Source organism: Desmodus rotundus, chromosome 4 (genome assembly GCF_022682495.2).
Source record: "Desmodus rotundus isolate HL8 chromosome 4, HLdesRot8A.1, whole genome shotgun sequence".
In the NCBI taxonomy this organism is placed as follows: domain Eukaryota; kingdom Metazoa; phylum Chordata; class Mammalia; order Chiroptera; family Phyllostomidae; genus Desmodus; species Desmodus rotundus.
In genome coordinates this window covers 86704530-86724475 of record NC_071390.1, presented here as the reverse complement: position 1 = coordinate 86724475, position 19946 = coordinate 86704530, and the positions used below count along the sequence as shown (strand labels likewise).

Sequence of the window (19946 nt, the reverse complement as noted above, 5' to 3'; positions counted from 1 at the left end):
ATTCCTGAAACAACAATGGGAAACAATATTAGAGGTACAGCTTATTAAAATAGAAGGTATGACTAAGTGGTGACTCGCACCTGGTAACTTGGAACCATTAGACTTGGAATAAGTAAATAATATAAATTAATGAATGAGTGACACATGATATTTAAAATCCAGTTTTCAGAATGAATACTTAAAAACCTGGGGAAGTTTTCAAAAACGAGAAGAAAACTTCTGAATGTTGCTTTAAGATGAATAATAAAAATAGTTTAAAAGTGTGTGACAAGCGCTGACCGGTAGCTCAGTTGGTTAGAGTATCGTCCCAATACGCGAAGGTTGCGGGTTTAATCCACAGTCTGGGCACACACAAGAAGCAGCCAAGGAATGTATAAATACATGCAACAACAAATCGAGGTTTCTCTTTCTCCCTCCCTTCTTATCTATGTCTCTAAAATCAGTAAATAAAACACTACAAAGAAAAACCTACTTAAAAATCTGTTTTAAGTTTTCTTGAAAGTACATTAAAAGATCCAGTCGGCAATATCTAGCCATTCTATTTGAAATTTCCCTTCTCTCTTCTACCCACTTGTCTTTACTCTGTTTTCTTTTACATTCATTGATTCACCCATAAATCAGGTTTATACACTTGGGAAAAAATTACAAAGTCTCTGACTCTGAACTCCTCTTTACTGTTCAATCTTAATATGGCTTGCAGATTAAATTTTCCCGTTTGGTTTTAAGAGACCTCAGTAATGTGATCCATTCCCATTCTTATATGCCCCCCCCCCCGGTTCTTCCAGTCACATGCATTGATGCTCTGACCTAATTCATATTTCACATCCTATCATACATATATCTAATCCAGCCCAGTCGACTTCAATCATTGGTTCTGCAATTATATTACAAACATGGCACTGGAAATTGAAACTGCAGAGAAAAGCCCCAACCCTGTCGTGAGTCTGGCTGGAGGAGGACAGTGACCCCAGCACAGTCCGTGTGATGGGGGCATGAGGAAACTGGGTTCAGTTTGTGAGAAAATCAGATCCCCTGGCAGGTGATACACAAACTTTCCCTCACCCCAACTCATGTTGTTATTTTTACTTGAAATGTCATCCCATTTTCCCTGCATCCATTTAATCATGCTCAAATTTCTCTAGAGTGATCTAGACTTTTTAGCTTTTTTTTAATTTACAGAACCAAATCTCGCCATTACATTTTAAATGTTAAAGGAAAACAATTGGAAAAAAACAGAATTCACTGGCAAAAATTCTCCTTAGAGTTAAGATAAACAAATAATAATTTCAATTTAAACTGTTACTGGTGGCAGACAGCACTGAGAATAATTAAAAATCATAATGCCAAAAGAAGTTGACTAGTGCCAAGGGATTTTCCGTCTGTCCTGTTTTCATCAGTTTTCAGGGAGCTTTTTAAATAAACACAACACCTTAATTTAATGTTGATAAGTAGACAAATATAAATATGCTTAGATTAATTCTAATTAACTACTTGGCCTTTGTTTCATAGTGCAAATTGAAACATGCACAATTAACAGCTTCATTTTAAACATAAATGTCCCAAGACAACTCCAGACTCTGTGACAGGATAAGTTACAACCCCCAACATGTCTGGGTCCCAATCGGTGGAGCCCGTGTGTGCTACATTTCGGTAAAAGGGACTTCCCAGATGTGATTACATTAATGTTTTTGAAGTTATCCTGGATTATCTAGTTGGGCCCTAAATGTAATGAAGTATGTTAGGAGAGAGACACAAGGGCAAGCTTGACTACAGAGACAGAAGACAATGCAACTCCTGAAGCAGGCTGAGCCCCTGCTGGCTTTAAAGAAGGAAGATGGGACAGCAGCCAAGGGTGATGAAGAATGCTGCTCTAGGATCTGGAGAAATAAGGAGGCAGATTTTCCCCCTAGAGCTTTGGAAGGAGCACAGGCCTGCCAGCACCTTGATGTGGGCTCATAAAACTGATTTTGGTTTTATGACCTCCGGACCTGCAAGAGAATAAATGTGTGTTGTTCTAATCCGCCACAGTTGTAGCATTTTGTTACAGCGGCCATAGGAAACCATTACAAAATTATTAAAAATGGTTCCTCATTCACAATGGCCTTGCGGTCCTACAGCCCGTGTGTTAGATTAAAAAACCCATTAGAACAGAATGTTGTTTTAGTGATACTTTTTGTATTTACCTCTGTGAGGAACTGCAAATACCTCAAGTATAATTCTAGACATAAAGCAGGTATCCATTGTTAGATTGTTTATTTTATCCATCCACTGGAATAACCAGGAGTTACTAGTTTTATAAATTACCAATCTTAAAACTAAAATATATGGTATAGTAATAAAGCCACATATATTTTTTCCATATAATTTTTTCTCAATTTTTCTCCCAACCCTCATACAAACTCATGTCACTATGCTGGAAAATCAGTGTAGTTGTAGTCAATCCACATAACACCTGACAAATATGCTCAGGTTCTTTGAAAGACAGTGCTGAGTAGCTAGGTAACGGTGAATCAGTGGATGCAATTTGTCTAAAATAGATGGAAAACATACACACATCATTGAATTTGTACACCCCAAATGCTTAGGTTTAAAAGTCAGTAAGTCTGACAAGGGACAGGTGGCAAGACATTTAAATGGATGTAAAATTTTCTTTAGGAGAAAACACGTACTCTGGAAAAAAGTAAACACGGTAACAGAGAAATAAAAAGGGGCCACTCAATTTTACAAGCAGCAGTCGTAAGAGACTTTCTGTGGACTGACATGTAAATGACCTGGAAGGATGGACAATTCAAAATGAAACGGAGCAAAAGAAATAGCTTACAAATGAACATGATCACTTTCCCAAGTAGACAGTGTTATCAGGTTGTTTGGTTAACATGCAGATCACTTATTTTACTAGGAAAAGGCATAGAACCCCAAATGCTCAGAAATGTAGAGATACTTATTTTTTCAAATTTGAAAAATTACCATGAAATATTATCAAACACAATTCTAAATGCTCCAATGACCTTGTAGAAATCGTAATCCATAGTGGGCTCAAATCTCTTATTCTTAACCAAATTTTATCCAGTTAGATAAATTATGAATTATGAAACCATTAAGTGACAGATAGTAAAATGAGGCAACTTCACGTAAAGGAGAATAATCCAAACGTGGCTCAGATTCAAAGTGTAAAGGCCATTTGGAGCCTGCAGGATTATTTGAACAATTTAGTCTTGTTTTATGTATTTTTTAAATTAATTAATTTATTTTTATTCAGTTACCATTGTCTGCATTCTCTCCCCCTCCCTCCACCCCACCCCAGCCAGTCCCACCTCCCTCCCCCACCTCCACCCTCCCCCTTGACCCTGTGCCCTTGTCCCCCACAGTAGCTCCTACAGACCGTCTTTACAGCATCCCGCAACAGTTGCCTGAGGCTAGTAATCCCATTTTCCATCAGTAAGGAAAGGGAAGGGAGAGCCTTCATTTGCAAGAAAGTGAGCTAGAAAAAAAAAACCTTATTAGGAACCCTCTTTAGCTTGAACTGCAACCAGAGAGCTCAGGAGTGTTTGTCAAGAAGTAAGTGAGGTCTCTGGTCTTCATTAGCTTTACAGGTCAAACTCTGAACCTGCTGTGACTAAAAAATGACACATTCATTCAGTTGTTTTAAGAAGTTTGAATTTTATTCTCTAGATGTAGCTTCAGTAGGCCCTCAGCGCATTCAGGAAGACAGTATGCAGTCATCTCCCATTTCGGTTATTATTAGAGTCACTTCATTTCTGGAAATATTTTCAAAGGAAAATAAGCTATGTATATGTTTCACAGATAGGCCGTGCCTGTAAACAGCTATATGAAAATTCTCTAGTATTTTTGGTACTCTACAGTTAACGTGTAATGGGCCCAGTACCAAACACCTTATTAAGAGAAATGTACATAAAAAGCAATGCTTACTGACCTTTGCCTTTGTCTCTGATGGTCAATTGGAGTTTAGGCGGGTCAGAAACCTTGTCAAACAGCCTCCCGGGGCTGGGATAACAAGTTGACATTATTTTAGATGGTGGGTGTTAAGAATCTGTGGCAACAAGAAGATGTGCCTTGTGTGAAGCATTGAAATTCAGCTTTATTTGATTTGTGCGGGCAAACGAGAACACATCTGTGTATGAGTTTTGCCCTCTGACTATTGATCATCATTTCGAGACTTCTGCCCTGGAAGTTATTTTTCAGGATTGGTTGAGAACATACACTCCATAATAAGATGTAAATACTAATTACGCACATCACAGCATATAGAGAGTGCTTTGTTATTAACAAAGTGGTGATTAAGCCTTAAGGAACTCAACTAAGAAAAGTTTGGTCCAGTCCAGAGTATCTCTTAAACCACATTGCGTCTCTCCACCCAGGCTCATTGGAAATGCCCATTGCTTGTCATTACTAGTATTTACTACTAGGATTTAATACTAAACTGGGTCTCTGCTTTTGTACTTTAAGTGAGGTCTTTACTACTGAAGTTTCTTCAGGTTCCATAATCTTTACTTCCATAGTGTTTAATCTGATAATAATTCTATCCAATGTATCTTTCATCTCAAATATTGTTATTTTCATCTCTAGAAGTTCAAATTTGGTCTATTTTATATGCTGTATATTTCTCAACATATTTATTCTTTTTTCCCCCACATTCTTGCTTGGAGAACATAATGGCTCTTTTAATACCCTGGATATTTATTGTATTATCTGTGTCTTTTTGGATATGTTTATATTGATTTATTTTTCTCCTTATTTTAGATCCTGGTTTTCTTCTTTGCATACCTGGTAATTTAATATTGCTAGGTATTGGATTTTTGTGGGGGGTGAGCAATCCTTTAAATATTTTAAAAAATGTATTGTGATTTGCAACAAATTTGCCTGGGAACACGGTGACAAACTTTCAACTTGCTTTTGAGCTCTGTTATACAGGACCACAGCGGCCTTTCCTCTATCAAATTTGGCCCCGCTTCTGAGTCAGCATATTTCTCCCTGTTGCCCTAGGTAATACAAGCTGGCTTTTGGGAATATGAATTATTCCTTGAACACTGTGAGCCCGAGAACTGTCTCGCCTATTTCGGCCCAATATTCTTTTCCGAGCTTGGAGCAGGCTCTGCACAGTTATGCTCTGATCAGTACTGAATTGAAGACTCGGAGGAATGTTCTGCCAACCTCCGAGCTCTGCCCTGTAGTTCTGACCTGTTAGGTGCATTGCACTTTCAGTTCCAGCCACCTTAGCCTCCCCCAGTACTCTGTCTCCTCCTGCAACAGCACAGCTTCCTGCTCTCTGCACTGCAGCCAGACACCGAAGGCATAACACTGGGACAATTGTAGAGCCCACCTGGTTTGTTTCCTCTCACTCGGAGACCTCTGCCCTATGCAGCCTGGTGTATAATGTTTAAAAACTTTTTAGTTCATTAAAGTAGCAAAGTAAATTTTTTTTTAAATGTTTTATTGTTCAATTACAGTTGTCCCCACTTCCCCCCATTACTTTCCCACTGCCCTGTCCTCCCCCACTTCCCACATTAAATCCTTTCCCCTGCCCCCCATTATCTGAATCTGATCCGTTAGTCCATCATGGCTAATAAATAGCCCTCCCTAAGGTTTTATCAACAGATGTTGATTAAATAATTTTCTATGTGATCTGATTTATTTTGCCATGAATGAATGATGCATCAGTTGTGCTTTTAAACAAAGCATTCTGAGAAATCCATGTTTTTCTATGTATGGTAAGAAAATACAAATCTCTTTGGTAGGCATAGTTTCCCCCTGGTAGAACTAGGAAGTACGATAACCCCCCTTGGACGACAAGGTGACCCAATCCCGTATAAAAATATTAAACATCCTCCAGTTACTGAGAGGCTGCGGTTTACATATGACGTACCCTCTATAGTCCTCAGTTCCAACATAGCTAGGTGGCTGCGCAGTATAAAAATAAAATAAAATAAAATAAAAAGTTAACCTGTGCTTTCTAAATGGAACCCTGCATTGTTGGAATTTTCTTTATTATCACTTCTCAAACGATGATGATCAAAGAATATTAAAGATTTTTTCTCCCAGATTAATAATGAATGACCCCCTCTCTTTCCAGAAAGGTAGAATACTTCTTATAACAGTTAATAAAATTCCAACAATATCAAAATGTGAACCACTTTCCAGCCTCTAATATGCTTACACACAGATAAACATTTAATTTTATTTTTAGTGGATGTAGAGAAAGGTGACCATTGAAAAAGTGACATGTTTCGGATTAAATGCCTCTGACGCCTCCTGACTGAGACCATCTGGATTTCATATTTGAAACTTTAAATTTCAAAATTAGGTGTCAACCTGGGATTCTCAATTGCTACCACTTTTCCTACTTTCCTCTGCATGAACTTTATCATTGACCAACACTCATTTCATTTGTTGACCTATGTTTTGAAAAATATTACTATTTCTGTTCCTGAGGCATCGAGGAGGGAGTGACTCATTTTGTCCTGGGAGCAGCACCATAGGAGAGTTATATTTGAACCTTAAAAAATATGCTAACCATGTAGATTCAATATTAGAAAATGAGAAAACATATAGTGCACTTCTGCCTCGGACTGAAAAGACCTGGATACAAAACCCCTGCTGATTGCACCACTCTCTCGCTCAGTGTCATGAACAAGGTGTATACAGCAAAGCATGCTGTCTTCTCAGGGTTTTGCACTTCTTCTTCTTTTCTCTGGTCGCTCTTTTCCCAGAGATCCACATGGACCACTGTCTCCCATCCAAGTCTCTCATATATGTCACTCTAGCTGTGAGCCTTTCCATAATATAAAACAGTAAACCTTCTCTACTACCCCACCCACCCATCACTACTCTATTCCCCTGATGTGTTGGGGACCGCTCTGCATGGTTTCAGAGACTGTAGCCCCACATGAGCAAGGCCTTGAAAGAGGCCAGTAAATCTCTCCTGGAAAGCCAGGAAACTCAGGTGGCAGGCAGGACCTGATACTAACACCAATCAGGCCTGATAAATACATTGTACCCTTTGAAGCTTGCTTTGCTTTGCAATAGCCCTGTAGATATAAACCAGATGATTAAGTTCAAAGCGTAAGGAGTGAAGTCCTTGCATCATGAAATATGCCTTTACAACCATCTGGCATCAGCATGTCTCGCAGACCCTGACCTAAGACCATCTCTGTGTTTCTTCGATTGTTATCTGTAGATAATATTTGTTTTCTCTGCACATACTGAGCCCCATAAAAGCTTTTCGGAGAAGGGCTCCAGGCATTCTCCACTAGAGGGAATTGCCATCCGGAACAACAGATTGTGTCCAGGACGACTCATTCTCATCTGCGATAGCCAAGAGAGCTCTGTGGGATGGGGCTTCCCACACTCATGTCTTTTCATCTCATTGCTTTCATAGTTCCTATTACTGCCCACGGTATCTATACATTCACTTTTAATTTCTTTGTTGTCTGCCTTTTCTCACTAGAATGCAAGCTCACTGAGGCAATCAATTCATCCAGTTTTTCCTACTATTGCAGTCTCAGATCTACAACGGTGCTGGAATAGCAAGCACCCCAGAAACACACTTGCTGAAGAAATGAATAGAGCATTCAATATAGTGCCAGATACAAAATAATGCTCAGTCAAGTTTTTATCATCATCAAAATTAGTACAAGATTTATTATTCAAGACACAAAATACTTTCAGCATCTCAAATTTCTGTAAGGGTATATATGAAATTAGAGAAAAATTCCTTGACACTCAAAATACCCAAGACCTACTGTGAGTGAGTTAGAATTAAGTCGGGACAACATCTGTAGGTAAAATAAAGCATCCCAAATAAAGCAGTTAATTAGTTCTTCTGGATAAGTGTGTTTTTAGCCATTTGAGTTATTATTTTATTTATTTTCAGTAATCTGATGGTTTGTTGGCCTCAGTAATTTGATATATTTTTAAGGAAATTCCCTGGAGTTAAAGAATCAAACTTGGTAGATTTAGAAATGAATAGGAGAACTTGGAGACAGTATAATATTTGGAAACTGTGAAAGACAAAAATAAGTTGCTAATACTAAAAAGGAAGTTACAGCATGACTAAAGTGTGAAAAATACTCCAATTTCAATTCATGATTTTATCTGCATATAAACAATTGACATATAAAGCACCATCTCATCTTTCCAAATCATAGCTAACTTAAATTATGTCTATCTTACACAAAAAGTAATTTAATAAACCCATATGAACATATAAAATAAAGCTAATAAAATATAATAAACACGTACTGAATGCTTTTTATGGACCTATGTTTATTATGCAGCGGGGGTAAAAGATAATCAAGACAGTTATGTTCTCAAGATTAAAACTCTGGTGGATACACACATGTAAACAAATCAGTAAAATTCACTGTAAATGCTACATTATTATAATTTTTAGACTTTAAATTTCATGAACCAGTCCAATTTTAATTAAAGAATAATTTAATAAAAACTGTTGTCCACTTGCCTTCTAACATCATCTTTGCATAAAGCATATGGTATTATAACCTCAATAATGTTTGCAAAAGCAAAACTTTAAGTAAAATATTTTAACATTTAATAGATTGACCTTCATGAAAAACTCATTTCTCCGTCCTTATTTTTTCAATAAATTCAGATTCAGTAACGAGCTACACATCATTGTTTTCAGCAACGTTACTGTAACAGAAGTGCTACAGGCACATGGAAGAGGAAGGGATTTAACTCAGCTGCTGGGAGCAGCTTCACAGGAGAAAGACTTTGGAACCACAGAGATAAGGACTAAAGGAGAAATAAAGGGCGAGATGATAAGTGACAGAGACAACTATGAAACGTGACAGGGCACAGAGCCAAAGACAAGGACTGCTGGCACCTGACGAAAGGAAAGCGAAGTCAGTTATAAAGGGGGAGAAAACACTGTTCTGTGATAGGAAACAACCTGTGACACAGCAACATTATAGGTAGCCTTAAACATCACTAGACTGCTCACACTCTGTAATTATTTGTCTGCAATCACAAGAAATCTTGATAGAAGGTTGGACACATCTGAACTCAGGAAATAACTGGAGGAGAGGAAGAAGGGGAAGCCCCTGATGCCACATGTCCAACATCGGTTTAAAGAACACATCCCATGCCAAAGGCAGCCAACCCGTTTGTTCTATTTGTTCTTGGCTTCGGGAAAGGAGCCATTTACTCTAGATGCAATAGTCCATCTCTATGCACAGTTTTAATTGAATTAAATCAAGAAGAAAGTGAACCTGAATTCAAAGAGAAATCCTTTATATTTCCAAAAATATTTCACAGTAAATACCTGCTTCAGATATAACTCCAAATTTGAAACAGCTAACAATAATAATTTTATATAAGTATAGATCATGTTGTCAAATACTTTTTGGAATACAAAAAATATTTTAAATTAATATCATGTGGAAAGGACACAACTATTTTATACATTATATATTCATATTATATATATTATATATTAATGGTTATACAAGAGGACATACAAATGTACACATACACTACACAATGGGTTGTAAGGAAAATATCAGAATCTTATTAACTGCTATATATTTTTAATTGGGGACTATGGGTCTTTCTAAAGTTTCTGTATTTTCTACAGTTTCTATAATGAATATGCATAACTTTTATAATATGAAAACAATATAGCATTTATAAAATACACTGACAATATGTAAATCCTCTCACATGCAAATGGTTAATTCTCACTACCTAGAAAACTCAGTAGTTCAAAATATCTAGAGAAAGATGAGCTTTTACTTAATTACAATCAATGTGTCCTCAGCATTGGTGATCTTGCTTTTGCTGACTGTTTAATGTGACTTAGTCCAGTAAAAATCTTATCTTATTTACAAAAAAAAAATGTGAAAAAAAAGAGCCATTAAAATTATCTTCCACTGTCCTGGCTGGTGTGGCTCAGTGGATTGAGCGTGGGCTGTGAACCAGGGTTTGTCCATTCGATTCCCAGTCAGGGCACATGCCTGGGTTGCGGGCCTGGTCCCCAGTGGGGGCCACATGAGAGGCAACCACACATTGATGTTTCCCACCCTCCCTTTCTCCCTCCTTTCCACGATCTCTAAAAATAAATAAATTAAATCTTTTAAAAATTATCTTCCACTGAAAAACAAAAACAAACATAAACAAAGAAAGCAGGACCTTCATACAGTTGTCATTAAGGATTAAAACAACACAAAAGCAACACAAAAGAATAACAAAGTCAAAATATACTATCTGCACTTATTTATTAAAACTATACATCAATTGTGCACTTGTTGTTTTCCTAATTTATGATATAAGTCTGCCCACTTCAAAAAAAGATTAAAATTAATTTCTTATTTATAATTATCAGTATTAAAGATCAATTCCATTTTAATTCTTTTTTTGGAATGCAGGATGGCAGTTATATACATCATGTGAACACAAGCAAAGCCCCCCAATTATTGGAGAGGCATGCAACAAAGACAGCAAAGTATTATCATGATACCTCTATGCTTTATTCTTTTCCAATTTAAGATAACCTTTTATTAAAAGAAGTGCTGTAGCAAAATTGCACGAAGTGTGTGTTAAATAGGAGGTGGACTGAAAGATGGTAGAAGACAGAGAGATATGAGTAGAAATAAGAAAGCAAGACACATGAGAACATGAGAGATGGAGAATGAGTACACAAATGTTTGGCCTTTACGTTTTCATAAAACTTAAAATCTATCATCTTTACCCTCAATATTTATATTATTTTTTGTGGCTCTCACACCAGTCCAGCCTGTTTTTAAGAAAGTGCCTTTGCTATGGAATAAACAGAAAGCATAACCACACTATAGGAAAGAAAATACTATAACTCAATACTTGGGACAATACTCCTACTTTCCTTCTTTTCTCCCAATACAAAATTTGTTGCAAAATAACAGTGAAAACTCATAGCAATACTGTATATAATAAAATTATAAAAATGCATAAAATTCCTTAAAATCTCAACTCTAAAAACATACCTTGAAAGGTAGGGCATTTCACAGTAAAAGGGAAGGAAAGACCTAGTGGGATTATTTTGTGTTGAAACAGAGGAAGATTCTTATCCTTCTCTAAAAGTGATTTCAGAGGCAGGAAAGTGCTCTAAAATAGAAAGCATATCAGAAAAAAAAGGTTTTTTTACAGAATTCATACTAATTTTCACAGTATAAAGTGAGAAACATTTATTATTTCTCTTTGGTTTTAACAACACACCTTCTTTTCTCTAACACTGGGGTTGGTGCCAAAGCACATCCTGGAGCAGCACAGGCTAGACGGACATGAACGCTTTGGCTTAGTGTGGAGAAGGCCGCTGATTTGCAGTAAATGGCCTCATGGTTGGATTAATTGAGAACTACTACTGAGAACAAGCAAAGACAACAAGTTATGAACAGATAATATGTTCTCCACCGTTTGGCATTTTACTCCCAATGGCCCATTAGCTTAAAAACATAAGACAATCAGCACTTAAAAGATTTGCCCTTAGTTGGCTCATACATGTTGCATTCCTCTGCTTTACTGCTATCCATGATTGCATCACTAGGTTTCACACAGTCTAGAACACATAGAAAATATGCAGTGATAGGTTTATATTGAAGAATTTGTCCTATTGAACAATTCAATAATTTAGCATGTGCTGCTTGTTTTCAGGAGCTAGAAAGCTTTACACATTCCTGCAAGGTCAGATTCTCATAAGTTCTTCACTTTTCATTTTCAGCTCTAGTAATGGAACACATGCCACTCAAAGACTAGGGGAAATATTTAAAAATAAGTAACCACCCTCTAGCAATAAAGCCTGCTCTTACATAATGTGCTTGCATTTTAAATATGCAACACTCATCTTTCTTTTTTTTTTTCTTTCCTAAGAAATCCATTCCAATGCCAGGGCAGAATTATAGTAAGGAGATCTCCTCAGGCTTGGTGAGGTTATTATTATATTTACTATTATTAATTCTTGGGAGAATTTCAGTCTGTACATCTTTAAATATTTGGATAAACAAATTATTCTGAATTATTAAATGTCTATATAATTGGATAGTTAACTTATCTGCTGTGATTGAAAACTCAGAATTCTTTGCTTAGAATTTCTTATCTAAAATGAATTACATACATGCTCTTAAATCTTTTTATTGCTAAGGTTAATTATCTAAGCATTAATTCTGAAATTGTGATGCTCTATGAGTCTATTGTTGGAGATGTTTTAACCTATAATTAAATATCTAAAATTTACAGGATATCCCCCTCAATATTTCCTTTGTTTTATCACATCATTCCCTTTCCATTATTTACTTTATATGCTTTTAATCCATAACAATTTAAATACCTTCTTGCTCTAGTTAACTTTATTCAGAACAGACATATTCTTCTCCCAGGAGGTGCACTTAGTTCCTATTCGATGGTCCACTATTGGTATCTTTATAAATGGACCATGAATACAAGTTTTATTCCTGGAGCAGTTAATGGAATCAGACATTCATTTCTCATTCCTTCCTTTCTCTGCCAAAGTCTGAACCCTAACTTGAAAGCAAAGCTGAGAACACTAGGTATGGCCTCTTCATTTTCTCTGGTTCCTGATAAGTAGTGTCAGAGTGGATGAAGATGACATCCAGGGCTATGAAAATACATGTGTGCTCAGCCTGATTCAGCGGAAAATTACAAGAAAGCTCAGCAGGCCTTTCTTCACATCCCATGTGTAAGTGCCAGAAAGAAAGCTCACGTGTGAAAGGGCCTCAGAAGCCCTCAGTAGGAATTTACTAGGCACCAAAGATGGTTTCCATCTGGATTTATCATAATAGCCTTTTGTTATTTGCACATAACACAGTTTTAGAATTTCTTTTCTGGATGTTAGAGACATTTGCATGTTTCCCGGTTGTCCCACTCAGCCTGACACTGGGCCTTCTCCAGGCTTTTTTTTTCTTTTTTCTTTTTCCTAAGTTGGGCTCACCTGTGGCCATCTGCCTATTTCCCCTACTGAGCTCCACTCCTGGTCTAACTTCTGGGAGATACTCGGTTTGCCTGAGCAGGATGTCAAAGCAGAATTGTAGTCATCTTTGCTACTAATCATTTGATCTTAAATAATTTAACATCTTTAAGCATCATTTTCTCATGTATTGCCCCACAGAGTTATTAAACAGTGACATCACTATGTACTTGGTAAATTTATGTAGCTGCGTAAATAGCACCTCCTTTTTTATGTCTCACAGCAGCAGAGCCTAAAAAAGAAATCCAAATCTGAAGTTGTTTCGGATGGGGAGAGAGACCCCAGTTGAGAGGATCCCTCCCCTGCCGCGGTTCTTGTCTCACTCACAAGAGCATAGTTCAATCAAGAGACAAACACATATAGTGGAAATGAAGTAGCAAGTTTATTTATGAAATGCATACAAGCATGAGCTGCAAGCAGACCCCTGGCAAGTCTGAATGCCCAACACATAGAGGGAAGAGAGGTGTAAGTTTGTTTGTAAATTTGTTCCATACACTGGAGCCAAGGCTACAAGTGGATACTTAGCTAATCTAAGTATGCCAACTATTGTGGTTCAGGGTTTATATACCTTAGTCAGCTTTTCTCCCTTCTAAGTCCTGACAATCATATACAGCTACAAAGCCTGCCTTTCTCAGTTAGTAAAGGCTCTTTGTTTCAGTTAGTGAAACTGTTACAGCAGCTCCCTTTCCCAGCAAAGAATCTCAAGGACTACTGTCCCTTCCTCCTGTGCTATTCCTGCTTGTGATGTTCAGAGCACCCTGCAATCTTATTAAGGTTGTTACAGAGGCTGTTTCTCAGCACAGTCTCAAGATCCAGTCTCACACTCTCACTCCTTCTTCTCTGCTGTTCTGCTTGTAATGCCCAGGGCCCCCAGCAGTCTTACCAAACCCAGCTCAGGACAGCCGAGTTAATTTGTGAGACACGTCTTCCTTTTGTTTCCAGCCTCCCATATAAAGTTCTTTGTTAGATTGTAATGGCGAGGGCCCAGCCTTTATGTCCCCTCTGGCCACTCATTTCTGGCTGCTGCCTAATAAAGTCATCATCAACTTTCCTATACTTTCCACTACCTCCTTCTACTGACTCCAAAATAGTTAACTCCCATTGGCACTAAAAGTGGTAAGAGAAGATTTCTGGAGAAGGTGGGACTAGACCTTAGTCTTTAAGTTATTCTTGTTCTTCCCTCATAAGTTCTTAGAAAAAATATCTAAATGATAGCACACTTATTAAAAGCTTGCTGTATGTCATGCAATTTTATAGGTACTTTACATATATTATCTCACTTAATTTAAGTCTCACCAAATGAGAGTGGCATTTTGAGAAATTGAAATATAACTAATGAGTCTAGAGCACAGAAACCAAGAAGAAAGGTGACATGAAAAAAGACCGATGAGCTAAGTAGGCATTCAGGACATGCTGGATTGGGTAGGTAATGTCAAAGATTTTCATCTTTCTTAAGAGAAACGGGAAGCCTTAATATAATTTAAGTGGAGTGGTATCATAATTATATTAAATCCAGTGATGAAAACTGATTGCGGGGCCAGGACTGGATGTGGAGAGACAGAACAAAAGTGATTGTGCGATCACAGCTAATCCATGGAACGTCCTCCTGCGACTCTGGCATAAGTTTCTCTCTTTTACTTACGAAATGGTTTTTCAATTACAACAGTATGAGCACAGAGTTTTTAAAACAACATAGTAGTTCAATTCAAGTGAAAGTAAGCCCAAATCAAATTATAGGCTGGAGTTGAAACTATGACTTTCAATTAGAAGTTGAGTTTTGTTATATGAATAAATAATTACAGGTTAATTTGGAATGCGATATTTCAAATAGGCTTTAAATTTTGTGTAATGACTGCTATTCTTCCTTGCATTGAACTAATATTATTGGCATGAACATTTCTTATATGTTCAATAATTTTTTAAATATGTGGAAGGAACCATATGTAAAACCATATTTTTAATATCATTAATGCCTTAAGAAGCATGCTATGGTACTAAAATCTTTCCCAACAAGCTTGTTTTAACTATCAGAAAATAAAGAATATGTTTGCAGATGACATAATAGTGTACATAGAAAACCCTATAGACTCCACCAAAAAACTACTTGACCTAATAAGTAAATTTGTCAAAACACAGGATACAAAGTCAATATTCAAGGCATTGAATATTGCAAAGAAATTGAAGGCATTTTTGTACACCAACAATGAAATATCTAAAACAGAAATTCAAAAAAAGTCCCATTTACTATATAGCAACAAGAAAACTAAAGTACCTAGGAATAAACTTAACCAAGGAGGTAAAAACCTGTACTCACAAAACTATGCAAAACTGAAGAAATAAATTATGGAAGACACAAATAAGTGGAAATATATACTGTGGTTATAGATTGGAAGAATTAACATCATTAAAATGTTCATACTACCCAAAGCAATTTATAGGTTCAACACAATACCTATTAAAGTTCCAATGGCATATTTTACAGATAGAGAACAAATATTCAAAAATTTATATGGAACCATAAATGATCCTGAATAGCCTCAGCAATTCGGAAAAAGAATAACAAAGCAGGAGGGATCACAATACCTGACATATCAAACTGTATTACAAGGCCACTGTAATAAAAACACCCTGTTACTGGCATAAGAACAGACACAGAGAACAATGGAACAGAATAGAGAGCCCAGAAATAAACCCATATCTCCATAGTCAGTTAATATTTGACAAACAAGGCAGGAGCATAATATGGAGTTAAAAAAGCCTCTTCAATAAATGGTGTTGGGAGATCAGGACAGGTACAGGCAAAAAAAAGAAAGAAAGAAAGAAAGAAACTAGACTAGAAACTTGTACCATATACAAAATAAACTCAAGATGGATGAAATACTTAAATATAAGTTGTGACACCATAAAAGTCCTAAAGGAGAACATAGGCAGGAAAATTTCAGATATCCCATGCAATAAACAAATAGGACTACATCAAAAAAAAAAAAACAACCTTATGCATGGCTAAAGAAAACATCAGAAAAATGAAAAGAGAACCAAACATATGGGAAAATATATTTGTCAATGATACCTCAGACAAGAGTTTGATTTCCAAAATACATAAGGAACTCAGATGACTCAACTCCAGGAAGAGAAACAACCCAATTAATAAATGGGGAAAGGACCTGGACAGACACTTCTCCAAAGAGGACATACAGAGGGCCCAGAGACATATGAAAGGATGCTTAGCATCACTAGCCATCAGAGAGATGCAAATAAAAACCACAATGAAATGCCACTTCACATTGGTCAGAATGGCCATTATAAACAAATCAACAAACAACAAGTGCTGGTGAGGTTGTGGAGAAAAGGGAACCCTAGTGCACTGTTGGTGGGAATGCAGACTGGTGCAGTCTCTGTGGAATACAGTATGGAATTTCCTCAGGAAACTAAAAATGGATCTGCATTTTGACCTGGCAATTCCACTGCTGGGGTTATACCCTAAGAATCCTGAAATACCAATTCAAAAGAACCCAATGTTCATAGCAGCACAATTTATAATAACCAAGTGTGGGAAACAGCCTAAGTACTCATTGGTAAATGAGTGGATCAAATATCTATGGTACATATACACAATGGACTACTATGCCACAGAAAGAAGGAGCTCCTACCTTTCCTGAAAGCATGGATGGAACTGTCTCCAGTTCCATTTATGCTTTGTGAAATAAGCCAGGTGGTGAATAACAAATACCATATGATCTCACCAATAAGTGAAATGTAATCAACAAAACAAACAAGTGAGCAAAACAGAAATAAAGACATGGAAAGAAAGAACAAACTGACAGCAACCAGAAGGGAGCGGGGAAGGGATAACGAGGGAAAGAAGGGGAGGGGTCAAGTCAAGGAACACGTCTATAAAGAACCCATGGAAAAGGACAATACGGGTGGAGGACTGAATGTGGGAGAGGGGGGTGGTCAGGGCAGGGGAGAGCAGTGGGGGAAAAATGGGGACAACTGTAATTGAACAACAATAAAAAATAAAATAAATAATAATAAAATAAAAATTAAAAGAAGTAATTTATTTTAGATTATTTAAAGAAAGTTTAGCTCGGGGCTTCCTAAATTTTAGATACCTTAGTCATGCAACAGAAACGGCATGAGGAGCATTAGGTGAGTGCTGTCAGCCTTGCGCCGGCCGCAGGTGAACCCACTGAGCAGCATAGGACATAGACAAAAAAACGTCATTGTCACATTAGAAATAATTTTGTTCTCGGAAATGCCCTAAATAAATGCCTGGCTAAAGCCTACAGAATATAAACTCTCAGAAATGCCTGGTGGCGCCGCCATGGACTATGACTCTCACCACGACCCTGCCCATGAGTCTTGGAGTGGGCCTTGATTTAAGAGGACAGGTTGTAAAGAAAGCCCTTGGTTCATTCTTTCCACAGGAAAGTTCTGTGGCAAGTTCAGATTCAGGTCAGTACACATTTCCATTAAACCCTGTAAAGTAATTCCTATTGAGAACTCATATTTAAAACATGAATAAAGTGGATAAAACACAGAAATCTGCCATCAATCTCTATTGCAATTATGGAAAGTTATGGATCTTCCTGCTCACAGTTACATTCAAGATTGGAAAAGAGACTTAAACAAAAAAGAAAACACTTCTTTGATAAGAGATTGAATTGGTAAACTTAGACCGTTGATTTTTAAGGCTAAGATCACACTCTGTCTTGTTTTTACCATGTTTTTTTTTTTCAGTTATGATCCAGCCACACTGAGTGTTATCTATTTCTTAAAAATTATTGAATAATTTCATGGACTCTCTGTAACTTTGAACAGATTGTTCTTTTAACCTGGATCTCATTCATTGATTTTATGCCTATTGAGATGCTATGCAATTTTGTCAATATTTACTGATCAGAAACCTAACCTATTCCACATACTCAAAATTCTTCATGGGAATTAAGTACTTCTGTCTCAATATTCTACTACTTTTTAAAATACCAGTAATTAAAAAAACACAAGCAAAAAACCTGTAGCTTCTAAATGCACCATAACCGCTCTTAGCTTCCTTTCTTCTGCTATTACTTTTAGCCCTCCTATGTATTTCATGTAATCAGAGAAGCACAATTCAAAAATGTTTCCTCAGTTAATAACATTTCCTTCAGAAATCGTCCTCTGACCAGATTGCTGAAATGAATGAGTCAATGAAAACTAGAGGATTTCTATCATTAATAGATTTGAACTTGTGATTCTAATCTTGGTATATACATGCAAAAAATATATACCCATGAAGGGATACACTAAGAACCACAGTTCGTATCAGTTTGAGAAGCTAAAGGAGAAGAAAATACATATGTAGGGCTGATGTATAACAGAAGTTTCCTGCGAGGATTTTCACCTTAGCTAAATGATAACTTTTCTGTCTTTTGTCCATTCTCATATTTTCCTGAAAAATTATATTTCAAAAGTGACTCAATTGACAGCTAAATGGTATCTTTACTTAAATATTATTTAGCAATCAATTGGCCCTATAATTATTTTCTTTAAATTATGTAACAGCAAAGAAAATTTAACAATGTAAGAATAGTGTGTGTGCACAGTTTCCAAGACAAAAAAACTCACTCTGTATTTGGTAGGCCACCAAGCAAAGGATAAAGTCCATATATACATTTCATATAGTCTAAAAGTAGGTTTAAAATATAATGATTGTCAAATAATGCACGTATCTATATAGTAACTGTTTTTACAATCTTTTATAGGAGGAAAAAGTTCACTATATTTCACACATGAAAACATACTGAAAAGCAATGCCTGAAATATCATGATGTGTTATTATAAAAGCTTCTATTTTCTTTCTCAGACATTTCAATGAGAATTAGATACTGCAAAAAATGTATTCTGTACATATGCCAAGTGTTACAACCAAGAAACTAAGAGGTCGAGAATGATAATGCTGGCGATGGGAAGAAGAAAGTCTCTTCTGTAAATGGTGTGGGGAAACTGGCCAGATACGTGTGAAAAATTGAAACTTAAATGTGTAAGACCTGAAACCATAAAATGCCAAGAAAACATAAGCAGTAAAGTCTTTGACATCAGTCTTAGCAATGTTTCTCTTGAATATGTCTCCTCAAGCAAGGAAAATGGAAGCGAAAATAAACAAATGGAACTACATTATACTACAAAGCTTTTGTATAGCAAAGGAAACCATCAAGAGAATGCAAAGACAGCCTACTGATTGGGAAAAAATATTTATCTGCAAATGATATATCTGATAAGGGATTGATTAGCAGTTCTCATTCTTGATGAGCATATAGTATAGATTGTACCAACATATTTACTACCTAGTTGTATAATGTCATGTACTACTTGCCATTACTTTATTACAGAGGTCTCCTGTTTCTAGCTACATTGCCGGTTTTTAGTTACTAACCTACATCAGCACCTTTGTATATGACCTCCACCTACCTATCTACCTGCTCTCTCCTCTGAGTCTAATGTGAACAGTGCAAAAAAAACAGGGATTCGGTGACCACTGCTTGGTTGATTTGGATACATATTCTTCTTCTTTTTTTTCTTAGAACATAGTTTGAAACAGATGGCCAGTAATTTATACACATATATCCAAATATATATGTTATATATACATATTTTTTTTCTTCCTTTGGCAGAGCCAGATAAGGCTTTATTTGGGGGAAAAACACTTGATTTGGCTTTTTGTCTTGAGCATGGGTAAGAGGCGGTCCCCCAGGTAGTAAACTCCCCCACCCCAAGGGTGAGCTGAGGACTGGGGCTGAGCTGGGGGGGGTCTCCTGTGCCCTCCACTCCCCTGCACAGCTCCTTCCCCACAGTCTCAGAGGACAGGAGGGACCACAGTAGTTGTTCACTTGAGCAGGACTTCAGATGACTCAGACACCAGCTTCCCATTTTTAAAATGCTGGTAAGAGAAGTAAGTAGGGAGACACTACTC

General features: G+C 36.8%; 1 protein-coding gene across 3 annotated transcripts in view; it reads right to left on the bottom strand.

Moving 5' to 3' along the window:
• Positions 1-19946, bottom strand: part of CCSER1 (coiled-coil serine rich protein 1) — a 1227777-nt gene that overhangs the window by 124929 nt on the left and 1082902 nt on the right. Inside the window, exon 11 of one of the 3 annotated variants that reach the window (XM_053923202.1) lies at positions 3983-4051. The exons of the other annotated variants lie outside the window; for them this stretch is intronic. Coding sequence (XP_053779177.1) covers positions 4025-4051 — 27 coding nt within the window. The 3' untranslated portion in view covers positions 3983-4024. Of the gene's footprint in view, positions 1-3982; positions 4052-19946 lie in introns of those variants that run through there. 3 annotated transcript variants of the gene reach the window in all.